We start from the raw sequence: 20,610 nt of genomic DNA, 5'->3' as shown, positions 1-20,610 counted from the left end.
AACCCTGAATCGGTGCGCTAAAATTCAAACTTTTAAGTGACTAGAATATTGTAATAAATACACTTAAAGCTAAGTATTTACATTGTATTTAAATTATATACAATTTTTCAGCTAATAAAGCAACTGGGCTACGCTTAATAAATTGAATTAAAAGAAAAATTGTTATATATTTTGCCAGTGTCAACTATAAAAATTACAGAATCTTTTTATTGACATTGAAAATGATATAGAAATAAGTGGGATAGATACATATTTTATCCTTTACAATAAGCTATGTTAATATATTATAGCATGCTGCGTATTGCCATACTATAATAAATGTATAAAGTCAATTGATAGTCCTAAAACATTTTCGTATTTAACCGCTTAAATTACGATAAACCAGTTTTTATATCGCTGTATGAAGGTTTTCGTGACATAGGTTCCTTCCAAAATTCTTCCACAGTTTCATAACAAGTATTTGCTTAAAACCGCGGTAGAGTGTAATGCTACATGTGTCAGCCGAGCATTCCGCCAGACATGTTGCCGTGTACACGCATGTGCCTATTCAAGTTACCAGATTGTGAAAATCTGAAAAAAAAAAAACTATGTAATATTGATTAAAGTACAACTCCATAAGTCCACCCGGGTAAGGCACTCGTACAACCCTCTTTATCAATTTATAAGTACTTATTCAAATATCAATTCTCTGTATTACAAATTTTTGACCTTTTACCAGAAACGTCATTTGTTTGACTGGCTTCGCATTGTAAATGAAAATAAATTTTTAATGAAACAATAATTAAAGTCTGAAGATACAATTAATTAATGTTATAATTTAAAAAATTATAAAAATTTATCAAGCTAAGTTAGTAAGCTAAGACTTTGAAAGTCAAATGAAGTTTTAAGTTATCTGCTTAATTTGTTTTCTATAAAATAAGTTAAAATTTGTAAAACTTTGTTTATTATCAAAAAAAAAATTGTTAAAATTTATTTAAACAAACCTGAGTAGACATAATTTACACTGATAAGGTTTTTCACCCGAATGTATTCTCAAATGTTTAGTTAATGTCGAACTGTCTGAAAACGCCTTTTTGCAAGAGCGACATCTGTGAAAATAAAAAAGATATTGAATTAAGCCATACACGACATTTCCTATTAATGGTGTTAATTTATGTGTATTATTGACGCAGCAGTACATTGCTAACTACATACATATACATCAACTAACTATGATAAGGTTTAATTTTTTAAGCAACGGAGCACTAAAAATCTTTTGTCACTCCAAGTATAAAACCTGAAACGAATACCTACCTACTTATATTTATATTATACTTACTCATTGTTTTACTTCGACGAGGTCGAATCTCAATTCGTTTTGTGCTCGGCGACAAAAGAAAATATCCAGAGAAAACCTTTACATATCGTATGAAAACCAGACAATCAGCTTGTAAGGAACAACGTGGGGAGAACGCTTGCCTAGCTTTGGTAGATTTGCTTTACTGCAGATTAAGGTACTTACTGATATGGTCGTTCTCCTGAATGTGTTCTCATATGCGTCGTAACACTTGAACTTTGACTAAATCGCCTGTCACATATCGGGCACCTGTAAATATGATAGTTAAAGATATTGAGTCTCGTCAACTGCTCCACCTCCACCTATTCCACCGTCCATCCACGACACCGTTTGTCCACACATTGCACAATGATTCGTATTCAAATTACAGAAAATTCTACTGTAACCTCTTCGTCACCCCCTTTTCACCATTCACCTCTTTATGTGGTAATAAAACACTTTTTTAAGAATTCATAGATTTTGACACCAGGATTTAATAGCATCGACAACAATGGTCAATAACATTTTAAGAAATTTCATATGTAAAGTATTTTATATGATTTAAACATTAATCAATGGTTTATTTAAATAAATTTACTCATGTTCATATATGTATCATATATTTGAATGAATATATTCGTACAATTACTAAATATTATTTTAAATTAAGCAATCACCTAAACGGTTTCTGGCCTGTATGTGTACGAACATGAGCAGTCAGATTAGCTGCTTGCGAGAAACTCTTATTGCAGTCTCCGCATCTGTAAGGTCGTTCGCCTGAGTGCGTACGCAGATGAGTCTTAAGGGTGCTCGGCCTTGCGTATGTTTTACCACATATTCTGCACAAATTCGGCTTTTGCTCGTCGTCCTCCGAACATCCACTTAGAGCACCAACCTATGCCAAACATAAATAATATGATCGAACAGAGTAAATGACAAATTACTTTAATTTTTCGAAAACACACACCAATAATATCAGATATTAAACATAAAAAGTAAAAAATCGTTAATTAAAAAAGGACCTAAATAATGTACTTATACCTAATCTACAATTCGACTCACCTGAACTTTACCCGACGCGTTAACACACGTTGTGTATCCATAATCTTGATGCACAGGTCCTTGATGATTCAATATATAACCATTATTATTATTCATCTGCTCTTTCGGACTTTCTTGCATGTACATCTTCGACGGCGACCGTTTCAAGACTTGCCCCATATTCTTTTGATTTGAGAAATTTGGCTTTTGTTGGAAGAGATAATTTGGATTTGGCTTTTGGGCGTTTTGTAACTGTAATGGCTTGAATGTGGATGTCGCCGTTATTAATGGGTCTGATTGGTTTGGTGTTCTAAAGTCTGCTGTGAATGAGTACGTGGCGGACGGGTAGGAAGTGGGGATGACATTTTGTGTTTGGGGATAGACGACATTCACGGATGGGGCAGCGGTATTCTGATTCCATTGCACCTGTTAACAAGGTATGTTTTGTTAAATAAGTGAACAGTCAGTTGTCTCAAACACAACTATTATATATTATCAAATACAACTACGTTATTTAAAAATATGAAAGCAACCGCTAATCGCTTGTAAATTATCTACTTATACAAGTATATACTCGTATGTACTAATGGTATTTAAACATCTCATCAAGGGCATGATGAATGAAATACTTTTGAAGCAATCAAATTTTTCAAATGCAAGAAATGGAATGAATGTTTATTGAGTTCTTCACTTACATATATCAACTGTAGGAAGCATCAAAAATTAAACACAAGTAGGTACATTATTTTTTATATACTACAGCTTACATTACGAAGGTAAACAAACCAAAGGACAGGAAATATTATATTATACATATATGCAATACAATGAGCTAAACAGTTCGTTTTAAGTATGCATATCTTCCTAAAGACACAATTTCGGTATCGAAATATATAATTCACCGGAGTATTACGAGTATATACTAATGCCCCGCTCTTAGGCAAACCCCTCCTCTCGTTATAGGAAGAGAATTCGCCGTTCTAGTGCAGTGGATGAATAATATTATACAACTCAGTTATATAGATTTCTTCATGATATTTTACAACACTTCTGAACTCGAAATGCCCACTTTTTTACCTACGACATGAGATGTAAAGATGCGAAATGTGAGCAAATTTATAAAAATGGAAGGGTTTTCAGGTATACTAGTTTTCGCCGTAGGCTTCACTAGGGTTTTTTTTTTATTTCAGTCTCAATTAGAGTTTAAGAAGTAAGAATTTTGGTATAAATATGGCTTTTGTGCACTATTTATGTTTTAGCTTTAATTATATTTTCTTGTGTGCGAGCGATATTATAATATTTATGTACCAACTATCAGATTTTATATCATCGATTCTATAACCATTTTAAAATTGATAAAATAATTGAAAATGATGAAAAACTGGTATATTAACTATGGAACAGTAAATATGATCATGGAAGATGTGATGGCACATTGGGTAAAACGAGTACAGTGATGCTTGTTGTCCAGTTCAAAACTGGACAAGCACTACTGAAGTGCAGATGTGTAATATCAATCAGTGATATACTTTAATATATATTCTATTCTAGTTAATGCTAGAATAGAAGTGATGGGATATGCACCAAACTGTCTCCTCAAAACAAAGGATTTTTCCCAGCAGCCACTCACAAGCCATTACTTTATTTTATTTAATAAGATCACTATTATATTCGCTTGTTTTCTTGATGAATGTATAAAACTCGTGATAGAGAATATTGTTTTTGTGAATGAAATTGTAAAATATTAATCATGTGTGTATTATTTGACATGTTAATTTAAACAGTGCAATGCAAACTTATACTTTTGGCATCACTCTCTGCCACTTTAGTCACAATTGTCTTGGTTATTAAAAAAAAAACATTTATTACATTAATTAAATCCTTACAAACTAGATCTTAACCGATGATCGTGGGTTCAAACCCGGGCAAGCACCACTGAATTTTCATGTGCTTAATTTGTGTTTATAATTCATCTCGTGCTTGACGGTGAAGGAAGACATCGTGAGGAAACCTGCATGTGTCTAATTTCATTGAAATTCTGTCACATGTGTATTCTACCAACCCGCATTGGAGCAGCGTGGTAGAATAAGCTCCAAACCTTCTCCTCAAAAGGGAGAGGAGGCCTTAGCCCAGCAGTGGGACATTAACAGGCTGTTACTGTTACTGTTCACTCGAGAGTTGAGCTGGTGTTTGGTATATAAGAAGTAACCTATTTACTTCCTTGGGATTCAAGCTTGCTTTATTAATACAATTCACCAAAATTTATTAAATCAGGTTAGAGCTATAGCTGTGAAGGCGTAACAGACGGTCAGAGTTACTTTCTTATTTACAATAATATTATAGATAGATACACTAATTGTATCTAAATGTGGAATTTAGATTTATTTCAAAATATACAGTACAGTACAGTAACAGCCTGTTAATGTCCCACTGCTGGGCTAAGGCCTCCTCTCCCTTTTAAGGAGAAGGTTTGGAGCTTATTCCACCACGCTGCTCCAATGCGGGTTGGTAGAATACACATGTGGCAGAATTTCAATGAAATTAGACACATGCAGGTTTCCTCACGATGTTTTCCTTCACCGTCAAGCACGAGATGAATTATAAACACAAATTAAGCACATGAAAATTCAGTGGTGCTTGCCCGGGTTTGAACCCACGATCATCGGTTAAGATTCACGCGTTTTAACCACTAGGCCATCTCGGCTTTCAAAATATATTAGGTAGGTAAATGTTTATGCGATTCGTAAATTTTTTTTTTTTATAGAATAGGAAGGTGGACGAGCATATGGGCCACCTGATGGTAAGTGGTCACCAAACGCCCTTAGACATTGGCATTGTAAGAAATGTCAACCATCGCTTATAGCCAATGCGCCACCAACCTTGGGAACTAAGATTTTATGTCCCTTGTGCCTGTAATTACACTGGCTCACTCACCCTTCAAACCGGAACACAACAATATCAAGTATTGCTGTTTTGCGGTAGAATATCTGATACCTACCTACCCAGACGAGCTTGCACAAAGCCCTACCACCAGTGTATTTGTATGACGCATATTTTATCAACAAATGTATGTACAGTAGATTAAGATGTACGGCCCATTAGAATATAATGTTTCAGAGGTCTATTAAAGGCTATATATAATACAGGTAAACAGTTCAGGTATTTTCCATGAGGGTTCGAGGCAAGGTCGTTACACTATGACCGTCGATAGCAGAGCACATTAATTATCAATACGGGTCTTTTTTTTTTTTTCGTGGGGAAATCCTCATGGATACCCTCCATATCTGATGATACATGGAGGGTTATGTTGGATTCTTACCGACTAAAACCACCACGGTTCCAGCGATCCACACTTGGCGAAGTTGCGGGTACGCTTGCGCATTCTTCCGCGCCTCCACCTGTGGCTGTTCTTTTTGTCGAACCCTTCGACGTTAAATACCCCTGTTGGGATGTGCCGGTTATGCTCACATATTTATCGACCTGGGGGACCTATGGAGGTAAATAGTTGGCGTTGCGATGCCGTCTGTGTGTTCTCCTTCAGCGCATCGGGTCTGCGAGTGCATCTTTCTCCCTTTCTCTCTCCGCCGCCTCCTTTTGCTTCATGACACCATCGCAAAAGTTTATCATCGCCTTCCAGGACTTTTCGCTCTATAGCATGGACTTTACCATGTAAATGTACTGGTAGCGTTCCCTTCCAGCGATTTTCCACAAATATCTCCCGAAAAATCCGTGTCCTGAGAGAATCTGCACTAAATGGAAAGTCAGTGGAGAACGTTGCCTTTTACACCATTTGAGCAGGATCGGTCGAATCGCCTCTATTGTAGCGTAGCCTGCAGTGGGCTCCGCCAGTCTCTCTTCCCACTTTCGAATAAGTATCGAAAGTTTATTGGCCCTCCATTCCTTTTCCTCTACTGCGCTGTAAAGACCATTACGTCTACGGCATTCAGACCGTCGGTAATACGTCTCGGCTAGAACTTCCGCCTCCAAATCCCAAGGTGGAGAACCAGCGAAAACGCATGCTGCCTCAAAGGATATTGTTCGGTATCCTCTGATGGTTCTCGTAGCCATGATTCGCTGTGGTCGCCTTATCAGTGATTTGCTCTTGTTTTTAAGAGCGTTGACCCAAATGGGAGCCCCGTACAGTACCATCGATTTGATCACCGCGGTATAGAGGCGACGGCATCCATCGTTTGGACCAGCGACATTTGGGAGCAGGCGTCCAAGTGCATTTGCTGTGGCCACCAGTCTAGGACACAATTGTCGGAAGTGATCCAGGAATTGCCATCGACTATCAAGAACGAGGCCTAAATAGCGCCTTTCGGAGGCTTTCGTCGGGGACGATGGAAGCAGATCGCTCTGGATTTGTAGAGAGCTACCTCTAGTCCTATATTTCAAATTCTCTCTACCACCTGAGACACTCCGGCAGTAGCAAGAATAGCGGCCGTTCTAAAGTCGCCTCCTCGGGCTATCACGAAGGTATTGTCTGCATAGCAAACCAGGTTTACACCTTGTGTCAAGTCGCCTCTCAAAACCCAATCGTATCCAAGGTTCCATAGAAGTGGGCCAAGAACAGAGCTCTTAGGGACATTACAAGATAGCTTACGTCGACTCCATCCTCCTTGTCCTTTATACGACACTGTTCGATCTGTGAGGTAGGAGTAAATCAAACGGCGTAGATAGAAAGGTACTCGGTGATACCTTAACGCTTCTCTAACACCAGCCCATGGCAAGGTATCAACACGGGTCTATTCGAACCAGGCTAACTTAATACGTGTCCAACCTTTATATAGCAACTTAACTAGACTGGACTGCATGAAAATAGTATGAAGTATGATCGTCGTGTTTTATTTCAATTGCCTTTGCAATTTGATATTTTGAAACGCTATTACAGTATTTTTATACTTACTTGAGAACACAACTGGTCCGCTGGACAGCCATGCATAGTCATGTTCATAGAAACATTGACACTCATGGTGGGAAAAAGGGGGGTACCACTGTAGTGCTCATAGTACGGGTACCCTCCACCACTGTTTACCACCATCTAGAAACAGATTGACATTATAGTTTCCATGATAAAACTAAAATTAAACTTTAATTTCTCAATCAAATGAATTTACCACAAGAAACAGATACTGAAATACACATACAAATACTAAAGACTCGAAAGTAATTTTAATGAAAAATAAAACTGCGACTTAAAAAAATATTTTTAAAAATGAGCTTTACCCAGCTAGGATTTTTTCCTAGCTGGAAATAGCTGGTACATTTAGAAAAAAAAGCACGACTCTTCATTGGTCTTGATAGTGATCTAACATATAATTGTATGAAGAAGAGATAAACGACAATAGATCGTGAATTTTCGAAATTTTGTACATTGTTTTGATAAATATTTAGGTACTTGAACTCCAGGTCTCACGGATAACATTCATCACAGATAATTAATTATTTAGACGCTATTATATATAATATTTCTTGAAAGTCTAAAATTGATTTTATGGAAAATCGACAGGATAATTACGTGAAGCGAAAATATTAAATTAATTACTGTTTCATAAAATTGTTTTATTTAGAAATAACAAAAGTATCGTGCGTTGAATCATCGTTTGCACATTTTTGTTTTTGGACGAAATTCGTCATATTTTTTTCTTCCACATCTTGCAATTTCAAATTATAGGTATATTTAATTTCTTAGATAAGAAATTAAGATTAGGAAGTCTCTCTCTAAAGTATATTTCGATGTTCACTTACTAATAAATTAAATAGGTAGTCCGATAACTTCGTGCCGATTTTCTGTAGATATCGTAAACAGGTCTAATTAATGATATCAAATGACATGCATTTATATTCTCTTTGGCTTTAGGTAAGACGTTATTTACACTTTTTATTAGCTTTGAGAAATGACAAAAAGAATACTTTCACTTAAATAAATTATTTTGCAAAAAAGTAAAATCAAAACTTAGGTATATAACAGTGTCGCTACACCTCTTTATAGAATAAATTTTATAAAACCCCAATTGTATGATACCTCTTTATAAAGAGGGGATATTTTGAGTTATTAAAAGCACCAGTCTTCATTTTTTTAATTTTATAATTAGATAATGATCGCTATTCTTTCTTTGATAAAAAAGAATCATAAATGCCTCATTTAATAAAATTTACGCCATTGTTTGATAAATAAAAAAAAAAAACAATGCAATATTAAAAAAATTCAATTATTTCTACAGACATTTGTAGAATTTAAAGAATAACGCCGCTTACAAAAGAATCATACTTTAAAAAATGTTTTAATTAGGTACCTACTTATTGAAAAATATTTGTTATAAATAACTATAAATAATTGTTAATTAGAAGTTCCTATTTCCAACTGCAACGTAAAACAATTTTCGATTTTGGGCATTGTTTCAACCACATTAATAATTTTCCGTTTGATAAATCTCATATCTAAATATAATATGAAACCTTCCAAAAATCAAAAGTTGATTTTAGCTGCAATGTAATATGAAGCTAATTGTGTAGACAGTAAGGACGAAAATTGAAAACGCATATTACCATTGTAATCAACTCTCCGTAACGCACCAAATACTCATGTAGGTATTCCTATAGAAATGCCATTAATCCTCTATATTAATTACAAGAATTCCATAACCGCCCCTTTGCATTTTCCTATTCACCCTTGTCTACCCAGGCAAAGGAAACAATCAAATATGTACTTATCTCGCTTGCTTGGGTGAGATATTTAGGAGAGTGAAAGAGATACCTGTGGGTGAACGGTGTCTGCCGCGCAGTCGCCATGGACGACGGCGTGTTTTAAGGAGAGGAGGACGTCCGCCGCTTCCCCACCTCCCCGTTCCCTGCATTCTCCCCCGTTATTCCTGCTGTAAGAATATTTCACTAAAGCTTTCAGAAGGGAGCCATTTTAGTTTAATTATTAACTCAACGACTTCCTCGTATTTATAACTGGTTTCATGTATGTTCGTGTTTATTCGATTTGGAAATTCACATGAATGATCGAATTTATGGTCTAAATCCGTTAATATATAATTTATTCATATACAATTGTTGAATGATACGACATAATAATTGTATCCGTAACTGCTATGTAGGTATATGCACCTTTCAGTTTATTTTTAAATCATCCACAGGCAACTAATATAAGACATTAATTAAGTAGAGAAGGAAGAAAATCACCTCAAGGCCTACTCCAACCGCAAAAGGAATAAACCCAACTATAAGCAACTTTGACACCGATGTAATTGGTCACCGATATCAATTAACGCGATATCATTGGTCGAAATCTTGAATAATCTGAAGATTACAAAATAAAACTATTGACATTTTATCTATGCCATTGTTTATGTAAATATATATTACAAATATATATTTATAATCAAATGATTTTGTAATCATTCATCAATCTACAGCAGTATTTTGAAAACTTATTAATATTATATCTTTGAATCAATCAGAAGACGGCTTTCATCTCAAACGAATACATAAAAAAATCAAGACTTTTCCAGTGGATGCTACTGCTAATGTAAAATATCAAAATAATTGATCATTATTTAAAGAATTTATAATTATGGAAAGCTATAAACAAATTTAGAGTAAAGTAAATAAAATATTCATTAATAAACTTATAGATTTATAATTGTATATGTACAGTTTCATCACGCGTTTTTGCTTGTATGTGAAATGAAGGGGAGCAGGGGAGTGTTAGGTAGCCTATATATATGTTTCTTTAACCCTCACAACATGAATGCAAAACTTCATAATGCAAACTTTGTAATTAAGACGAGAAATCGTAAACAAACAAAATCAATATATAGGTACTTTATTCAAGTAGTCTCTTGCAAGCAGTTTCATATGATAGGTTAAATTTAATTTCAAGCTACTAAGCAAAAGTTAATAAACAATCTCAGTTTCGCATTTATAATATAAGTTAGTATTGTGTATTATTATAATAATATATAGTATAAATGCCACGCAAAAACAATGGACTAGTGATCGGCGACGGAGAGAGATAATTACGGCATAAAAGAGCCCCACGCCAAAAAAACATTATAAAATCGGCGGACTGGCAATTGGATCCCGTGAAGGTAAGTGGTCACCACAGCACATAGACATTGGTGCTACAAGAAATATTAACCATTCCGTACATCACCAATGTGCCACCAACCTTGTGAATGTCTCACTCACCCTTCAAACCTAGATTATATGTGTGGGTTGTACATATCGAAACAAAGGAGACACATATGCACATAGCCCTACCACCAATAATCTCATAATTATAATATTATTAATTAGATTGAATCAGTTAATAAATAATAAAATTGCTTTCCTAATGTGCTATTTATTTACAGATAGGCATGCGATCGAGATAAATACTATTTTTGTAGATATTTTTGAGTTTTAGGAAAGCCTTGTAGTTTGACGGAATAGCTCCGTACCGGATGAATTAATCTATGGACTAGTAAATATATGTTTGTAATAACTATAGATCAAAAATAATGCAAAATAAGTATGAATTATTTTATTAATTTTACATTATTCTCAATGGGCACCCCGCGTCCTTCGGTTGCATTTTTACGAATTTTCATCGGCGAATTGATATAAGGTATCTTTAAGACAACCCTAATTAACACGCTACGCGAGTCCTAGCGTTACTTTAGACATTAAAAAGTTATTTTGTATTTCATCGCAATTCTAGATAGACAGTATATAATTACCATTTTCCAGCCTCGAGGCAACTATTGGAGACATCCAGCTTCAATTTTGTCTTCAAATGTAATTTTTAAACTTTATTAATAACGTCAAAAGCAATGATTTTTCGTCGGCATCCATATTGCTATTGATGCAAATGATTCGAAAAAACACGAGTGAATTAAAGCGTCTGGCTTATTGAAATGCGAAATGTAACGCTAGTGTAAGCCCGTATGCCAAAACGAATGTAAAACGCGGTCAAAAGTCCTAGTTATAGACTAATAGTATAATAAACGGTAACGGAGTCTTGCTTTAGATCCGAGCAATCGTTAAGAAGATTATTACCGCCCGCTTTGCACGACTCAAATTAATACGGAGTCTAAATCAACGGCTCGTCATCAAACAAAACAATACATTCAAAATTCTAGTTTTCTAAGCAATTTCCACCAAGGCAAACTTACAATTTATTACCATATTGTATTTTACTAGTTTAATTTTATTTACCCTGTGCACTTTTCTATATCCCAGACAACGTGTGTTTAAAATTTTTATAATGATTACTTTAACCGAAGTTATGTAGTTAAGCGTAACAAACAAACTCACTTTCACATTTTTTATAATCGTTCTAAGTGGATTACATTTGCCACTTAAAAAATTTAGAACTTAAAAAATAACATGAATCAGTTGATGATTGCTCGCCGGTCTAGTTGCTAGTTTATAAAGCCCCCGATTCCGAGGTATTGGGTTCCCGGGTCAATAAAAAAGTTATTATTATGTCTAAAAAATCTTAGTAGCAGCCTGGAGCCTAGAAATTTGTAGAGTATACACTCCCGTGCCTCGGAAAGAACGTTAAGCCGTTGGTCCTGGCGCATTCCTGTTGCATCGGGTTGCCGTCTCATCGGATTAAGTGAGTGAAGGAATAGAGTACAGTCGTGTCAAAGCTTGTGCACTATAATACTCTCTCTGTAATACTGTCTCTCATGGAGAACAGTATCATTATCGTCATAAATATTCGATAAAATCTCTGTTAATGGTTTAAGACGGCGTTGGCGTGGCGACGTTGATTTTAATGCAGGAAATTTTGAAAATAATACAAATATACTATTGAATTCGACTTGCACATATTGCAAAATTAATCTTGCACAATATTGATTCAAAAGCCTACTTCAATAAAATACATTTTGATTTTTAATCTAGTCAAATTTGTACTTAATACTCACTTATAACCAGAGCATGGTGAAAAGGGGAAGAGTGAAGGCAGCGGATCCAGTTCAAGGGGAGGTAGGGAGAAGGAGCCCATGTCCTCAGCGGGCCAATTCGGTTCGCTCACATCGCCAAGCCCAACGTCGCACGGGGCGATAGAATCGCTCAGTGCGTTGAGATCGTCTCCATTATCTGGACAGCAGTTCTCGGTTTCTTGCTGTAAGAATGACGAAAATTATAAAAAATATAATTACAAAATAAATATGAACTAAAACAAGAACGATTTAAGATTATTATCTTAAAGAGGTACATATATTTGTTCGTGTGGTTGCTTCCCACATTTGCGGTGAAAGAGATTTCATGGTCTTTAATGCATCGCTGAGTATAAGTGTCCCTGAAGGTTGAACTCCATCCGTCGGCCAGTATAATTGAACGTTAGTTGATGATATAATAAAAAATACTAAGAATTTTAAGCCTGTATGTCGCAGAGAGTGAATGCCAATTTTCTCATACCATGATTTGAAGTATCCAATTAATAAATAATATTTGCAATGCTACATTTAGGCGACAACTAATTCTCTAACACTGGGACTTCCACAATATATTTTAATAAATAAGAAAAAAATACCGTTCTAAAAGAATAAAAAAAATTAAAATTCGCAATGAATTTTTTAAAAACATTTTAAATTTGTTATTGTATTTAATTTAATAAATAATTGAGAATCTTATTTTTTTCCAAGAACAAAATATTTTCGAGTACCAATTTCGTTTTTGTCCTAGGGTCTGTAAGCTTTTAATCTCGGGCCCTATTTGCTTTCAAAGACGATAATTAAAGCTGGCTTTTCTAACTTAACGCAATATATCAGATTAAAAATAGCTACTATAAAAATCACGCCCACGTTACATGAACAATGCTAAAGCATTTTCCCTTTGAAACGTACCTCCGATTCCTTGGTTAAAAATGAACCAGTTCAGAGGAGTGGAGACAAAAAGACGACGTGTTTCATTTTTGGAAAATAAAAAAAACTTTAATGTACCAATTACATGTTTATTATACTCTATTGGAATTAATGCTTTAGTAGAGAGAAATTTAAATAATATTTAAAAAAAATATATACATACATCATACGAAACCCCGTTTAGACATAACACTAATCTATATTAAATCCTTTTTACGAATTAATAGCCAATATATAAATTAAATGAAATCACTGTTACTAGTAGGTGTAGCTTTCGTTACTCATGTAATACTCTACTTCATACGGGAAGATTAAATAATTTATGGAGTGGACGCGTCAAAATGAGCCGGCCTCGGCCTTCATGAAACACGTTAAGCACATCTCGGCAAATATCGAAAGTAAAATTGAAATTGTTTCGCTAAAGTAGTACAACTTTAGCTAAATCGAGGTGTGGATCTATTTACCTGGCAGCAGTCCTCTGGCAGCTCTCTAAGCTGGTCGCAAGAGCAGGGCTGCAGTGGGTCGCAACAGAGCCCGTGGCAGCAGCCCAGGAACTGCGGATTGTTGGGTACGTAGCAATCCATCGCGCACCGCGCCGCGCAGGGGCGGATCACAGCTTCCGACGTTTAGCCATCCCTGAAAGATGTGGCCACACCTTTTAGATATACATATTTATAACTTTATATTTCTCTAACAACGACGTATTGTTTCTCCAGTGAAATATGTTGATGTATTTACATTTTTGTACTTATGTTGTGTCGGTTATAGGTCGGATAGACTATTTGTTTTTACCGTATATTAATGAAAATATATGACAAGCGAACATTGTAAGCATTTGTAACTTGTAATAGTTACTATAGATAGAAACGAAATTCGTCATGATTTTAATGTAAGTATGATAAAAAATATGTGTATTTATTATAATAAAATCCCAGTTTTACAATTAGGTAGACATTTTTAGTTTAGACTAACGTAGAGCTGTACCTAAAGTTAACATTTCAGGTTTTTTTATCATATTGAAACACAAAAATTGCAATATTATATGTATTAAAGCATTCGGGCGTACAACATCACATGCTCATAAAACACGAGTGTTTTTTTTTTATTTTTAATTATATTTAATAAACCTGACCCTCTGCGCAAATATTCTATTTATATTATTCAAACTGTAATAATAGCTAAAGCGAAACCGAATTTTATTCAATTACAAATCACGCAATTGTTAGTGACCTAAACAACAAATTGATTATTGCCTAATGTTTAAGTTTTATAGCGAATTATTCTGAGAATAACGATTTAACGAAGTTTCAAGCAAGTAAATTGTTAAGAATTTAGAATACTTATCATTTCTTATTAACAATAATCAAATTATAAATAATTGCGCATAGAGCAAGATGCTAAAATTTTTGTACATCACAATGTCGCTATCTAACTTTTTCCATTTACGTTCATTTGAAAAAAATGATAATACATCATATGCTAACCATTGATTTTTTCATAAAATCATAATCATAAATTAAATTTCATAAAAACTGTGAAATTCTAAAAGTACTATTTTCGTATCAATTGATATTATTTATGTTTTTGTATTTTTTTCTTCCTTTAGCTTTTTAATTGTACTTATTAGTTATAAATGAATAATTTTTTATTTTGTCTATTCTTTTTCTAATACCAATATTTCAAGGAAATAGATAAGCATTGCATTGTTAAAAAAATATTAGTGCAAGCAGCAACTACATATTCTACCGCCAAGCAGCAATACCTAGTATTGTTGTTTCGGTTTGAAGGGTGAGTGAGCCAGTGTAACTACAGGCACAAGGGACATAACATCTACGTTCCCAAGGTTGGTGACGCATTGGAGATTTAAGGGATGGTTAATACTTCTTATAATCATAATAATGTCCTCCAGGCCGATTTCGGCCACGGTGGCTAATCTTAAGAGAGATTAGGCATCTGCGCTGGACATATTATAGTGCACAATTGTCTGCGCAAACACAGGCGCACTATCTATTCCTTAATTCTCATAATCCGGTGGGACGGCAATTTAACACGACCGGAAAGAGTTCAGGCACAGGATCAACGGCTTCATCATAGCAGAGTCGCTGGAACAACTCACCGAAATGCTGCGTAGCCTAGGCGAGTCTTCCCGGTGTGTCGGTCTCGGTATAAACTTGGACAAGACCAAGGTCATGTTCAATAGGCATGTCGTGCCGGGACCGATATACGTCGAGGGGAAACCTCTCGAAGTTGTTAGTGAATATACCTACCTAGGACAGATAATACAAGTCGGTAGGAACAACTTCGAGAAGGAAGCCGATCGAAGAATTCGCTTGGGATGGGCAGCATTTGGCAACCTTCGTCAAGTCCTCAAGTTGTCTATACCGCAATGTTTGAAGACGAAAGTCTTCAACCAATGCGTCTTACTTGCCATGACATACGGTGCCGAAACGTGGACACTAACTGCGGGACTAGTCCACAAATTCAAAGTCGCTCAGCGTGCTATGGAGCGAGCTATGCTCGGAGTATCTTTGAAGGATAAGATCAGAAATGAGATTATCCGGAAAAGAACCGGAGTCACCGACATAGCTTGCAAAATTAGCAGGCTGAAGTGGCAGTGGGCTGGTCACGTATGTCGTAGGACCGATGGCCGTTGGAGCAGACGAGTCCTAGAGTGGAGACCGCGAATCGGCAAGCGCAGCGTAGGGCGCCCTCCAGCCAGGTGGACCGACGACCTTAAGAAGGTGGCGGGCACCAACTGGACGCGGAAGGCGGAGGACAGGGAGCTTTGGCGCACCTTGGGAGAGGCCTATGTTCAGCAGTGGACAACGATTGGCTGTTGATTGATTGATTGATTGATTGATCAACGGCTTTACGTGCTTTTCGAGGCACAGGAGTGTACACACTTCCAACTTCCAGACTCCGGGCTGCTACTGAGAATTTTCTGACAGAAAAACCCAATAACTTTTGATTGGCCGGACCTGGGAATTGAACCCACGACCTCCGGGGTCTGGGGTCTTACATCTAGCCACTATACCAATGAAGCAATAAGCATATTTCTTATAATGCCACAATGTCTTTGATGATGACTTTTGCCTAATCGTAAAATTTTACAAAGTTGTCTTAGTTTGCTAAAAAGAATGACCCTATAAATAGGTCGAGTGGATATTATAATTGAGGATTAAGTAAAAACCTCACCCTATAATCAACATTTCGCAAAATCCTGTCCGCCATTAACAATGTGTGCGGTGTGTTCATATAATCTGTCAGTCAGTACATTGCTCTTTTTATATATGTACTGTATATAAACTAAAGCCGAGATGGCCCTGTGGTAAGAACGCGTGAATCTTAACCGATGATCGTGGGTTCAAACCCGGGCAAGCACCACTGAATTTTCATGTGCTTAATTTGTGATTATAATTCATCTCGTGCTTTACGGTGAAGGAAAACATCGTGAGGAAACCTGCATGTGTCTAATTTCACTGAAGTTCTGCCACATGTGAATTCTACCAACCCGCATTGGAGCAGCGTGGTGGAATAAGCTCTAAACCTTCTCCTCAAAAAGAGGAGAGGAGGCCTTTAGCCCAGCAGTGGGACATTCACAGGCTGTTACGGTTTACGGTATATAAACTTATATATATATTAATCCATTGATTGAATTATCAAAAATTCAAATACACCATTTAATTAGAAAATAAAGACATAAACAATCATGATTAAAATATTATTAATTTTTTTATTTGGAAAAAAAAACATTATAAAATAATATACTTATATTAAGATATTTAGGACGCGGAGGCGAATATTAACATACTTTATATCCGTTCGAACAAGTAACATTAATGGTTTTATTATACTTAAAGTCAAGGATAATAATATATATTACATTTTTTTATTAAGTTAAAAAGATTATCTTTTGTAATGCCTATCATAATAATTCGATTCGACGATATGTTGAAGAGGAAACCGCATCAAAATCCGTTTAGCGGTTTAAGTGTGAAGTCCAGTCATGGAGAAATCCTAAAAAAATTGAGTTTTTAAACTTATCTTTAACTAAATACGTTTTATAAATATCTTTAATGTACCAATTTAGAGTTGTATCGTGTTTTTTTTCATGCTGTCATTTATGGTATTGGCTCAAAAAAAAAATCTATTAACAGAAATCCGTAGAGTTATTCTGTAAAAATAATTTCAAAACTCACCGCAGAACACTATACAAACCCTCACTGGTGGTAGGGCTTTGTGCAATCTCGTCTGGGTAGGTACCACCCACTCATCAGATATTCTACCGCAAAACAGCAGTACTTGGTATTGCTGTGTTCCGGTTTGAAGGGTGAGTGAGCCAGTGTAATTAGGCTCAAGGGACATAAAATCTTAGTTCCCAAGGTTGGTGGCGCATTGGAAATGTAAGCGATGGTTGACATTTCTTACAATGCCAATGTCTAAGGGCGTTGTTGACCACTTACCATCAGGTGGTCCATATGCTCGTCCGCCTTCCTATTCCTATTCTATAAAATCACTATATAATGATAATAATTATTATAATATTTAAAGGATAAGTATATCTATCAAAATAGCGTACAGAGTGCAATACGAAGTGAGCTCTAACTGAATACCTATACTGCCGAACAAAACTATTGACCGGGTTTTGAAAAACAAATGCATATTTTTTACGTAGTTAAACAACGTAGAAAATCAAAATAATTTATCTTTTAGTCGTGATTTTTATTACGTTTGTAAAGAGTCCCTCCATTTTTGCGCGATTTAGATGTTTTTTTTGTAATTGGTGGATGGTTTGCATACTTTCTTTTAACTATAGAGACGAGATTATAATGCAGGATTTACTTGTAACTTACAATATTAATTTCTTTGTTATATTTTATAATTACTTATTTCAAAGGGTATATCAGTATATTATTATAAAATCTTTTTAGTTCAAATTATTTGAAATTTCTTTATGTACCGTGTAAAATTTTAACATTTGCTGTAAGCTTGAAGTCCGCCCTTAAATTATAAAATCAATATAATGTTAAAAAAATCGTATGACTTCAAATAATACCATAAATATTTAATCTAATCAAGGTTTGCAAGAAATAAGTATGGAGATTTCATATTTGTTATTGTTTTTGCAATCAATTTCGACCCATATTTAATTCAATTGCAATCCACTTTTCGCGATGAAAATGCCTTTTCGCGAAAATATAATTTGTTTTGAAATTGATGTTACTAATGAATTATATATTTGTTTTGAAATTGATAAGTTACTAATAATTTTAAATTAAATTCTCATTTATTATTGTTAATTATGTCTATACTAATTATAACTTACGTCGCACAAGTTAAATTCGCCTTGCAAACCTCTCATAGGCGTTAATAATTAAAGTATATTTTGATGATTTACTAAAACTAATCTACATAACAAAAACGCATAATATAAAGAACTTTTGCTACGGCAATAAAACTGACTTATGTACCTTAAATAAATTTATATATTTTATAATAATCACGTTTAGATTCTTATTGTCAACTTATTTTTTTAAACTGCAATGTTACTTTTTAAACAACGCAATTGTCTTTATAATAAGCGTATTTTATTATTAGTGTCTGAAAAAAATTTTGGGCACCTTGTTATTGTCGTCCTATATGGCTTTCCAATTTTAAAAATGTAACATTCTATTTTTGAAGATCATAACGTTAATAATATTGTCAGGTTTAATTGGCATGCACGCTGAAAATATTTACTGTCACTTATTGATTTTTTATACACGTGAGAACATATATCCTCTTTAGATCACACTTATTTTTAGCTTTAAGGTGTTAAAAGAAAATATCTTACCTTTTCCGAAAAACAATCCAAAATAATCCAAGTGTTTTCAATAGTATATATGTTAAAACACATCACAAAATCACAGTAACACAAAATAACTCTTCGCACTAATTAAATTAAACGTATCGGTCAAAGCATGCGCCATGGCAACACTCGAGCGCTCTGTTTAAAAAAGTTAGCATATTTCGATAGGACGAACCCTTACAGGCTAATGTTGGTGACTAAATGACTATCTCCTGTTAAGTGCAGTCGCCACCCGCCCCTACGTTAATTGGCTGTTTGTATCAAACTATCCAACCCCTCTGAAAAAAAAACATGACATATTGCGCGCGGGAAAGTCACTGTCAACGGGTATCGGGTTAACATGGCGAGTTGAGGAAGCTATTGTTTTTGTGGTGAGGAACATTTAGTGTGATCTTATTTAGATAACTAATTGATTGATCTATTTTGTAGTGGTTTCACATATTTAATTCTCGTTTATTCAAGTGGTTTAATTGTGGTGTGTGTTAATTAAGTAGGCATATTAGGTTATATAATTTAATTTGAATCAAAAGCAGGCTACTTGTAAAAAAAGTTAGATATATATGTAGCTACATGGAGTACATGTTAGTTAGGAGTGTAAAATAATATTTGCGTAAATTTGCTATATTTCTCAACCGATGTTTTTATAAAACTATTTAATGTCTTTGACCACGGTGTGATTATCTTTTATCGATTTGTAACCCTTATTAAAATTAAACATTATAATTAATTCCTCTTTAGGAAAATGGCGGGTGGTCAATGGAAGAGGCTAATAGGCGAAGTCTCGATTTTTTTTTTATAAACTTAATTAACCATATACTAAATAATATGTATTGCGTATCGAGTACTTACATAATTGGTGGTGGGGCTTTGTGCAAGCCCGTCTGGGTAGGTTCTCATTAGATATACTACCGCCAAACTTAGTATCTGGGTAGGGGGTACCTGTCCCCTTTGCCTGGATAGGTACAACCTACTCATTATATTGTTCTACCGCCAAGGAGCAACGCTTAGTATTGATGTGTTCCGGTTTGAAGGGTGAGAGATTCAGTATAACTACAGGCATAAGGGCATAACATCTTTGTTCCCAAGGGTGGTGGCGCATTGGTGATGTATGGATCGGTTAATATTTCTTATAGCGTTAATTTTTATAGGCGGTGGTAACCACTAATGTCCAGGTGGCCCATTTGCCCTCTGCTCACCTATTTTATATATGATTTTTTTTATTAAGTAATAGTTTAATTTCACACCTTAAAATAATCGTTACTAATAAATTCATGAATTCAATATAATTTCATATCTCTTATTTTTTTATTCATTTACGAACTTATTTTATTCAATGTAAGCAGCATTACATATACCTACTTATTGATAAAAACATTTTTAAAAAGATTTTATATACGAAATATATTGTATATGCGGTTGACCGTTGAGGATTTCCTTCGTCTTGAGTCAATCAGGTTTTATCATAAAAATGAATCGTCATCAGAACGAACTGAACCATCGTGTCTTTCAACTCTGACGAAAAAGATGAAGTGCTTCTAATTCAG

The 20,610-nt window shown here is 35.0% G+C and overlaps 1 protein-coding gene across 1 annotated transcript; it reads right to left on the bottom strand.

Moving 5' to 3' along the window:
• Positions 1-286: 286 nt before the first annotated feature.
• LOC126778183 (protein glass) lies at positions 287-19,208 on the bottom strand. Its single transcript, XM_050501637.1, has 10 exons — positions 19,052-19,208; positions 13,683-13,854; positions 12,277-12,476; positions 9,114-9,231; positions 7,263-7,397; positions 2,378-2,782; positions 1,993-2,210; positions 1,502-1,585; positions 984-1,088; positions 287-570 (listed from the first exon to the last, which is right to left on the bottom strand). The coding sequence occupies exons 2-10, from the start codon at positions 13,800-13,802 to the stop codon at positions 498-500; spliced, it is 1,458 nt and encodes a 485-aa protein (XP_050357594.1). The 5' UTR covers positions 13,803-13,854; positions 19,052-19,208; the 3' UTR covers positions 287-497.
• Positions 19,209-20,610: the final 1,402 nt, after the last annotated feature.

This window comes from Nymphalis io, chromosome 25, assembly GCF_905147045.1.
Source record: "Nymphalis io chromosome 25, ilAglIoxx1.1, whole genome shotgun sequence".
NCBI lineage: Eukaryota > Metazoa > Arthropoda > Insecta > Lepidoptera > Nymphalidae > Nymphalis > Nymphalis io.
The sequence above is the reverse complement of the archived record's forward strand: the minus strand, read 5'-3'. Positions and strand labels throughout refer to the sequence as shown.

Excerpts from the sequence above, each read along its gene's own strand:
- LOC126778183 (XM_050501637.1), bottom strand. The coding sequence starts at position 13,802 with ATGGATTGCTACGTACCCAACAATCCGCAGTTCCTGGGCTGCTGCCAC. Across the intron at positions 2,783-7,262 it reads CGGACCAGTTGTGTTCTCAA|GTGCAATGGAATCAGAATAC; the intron begins GTAAGTATAAAA and ends CCTTGTTAACAG. Across the intron at positions 571-983 it reads TGTAAATTATGTCTACTCAG|ATTTTCACAATCTGGTAACT; the intron begins GTTTGTTTAAAT and ends TTTTTTTTTCAG.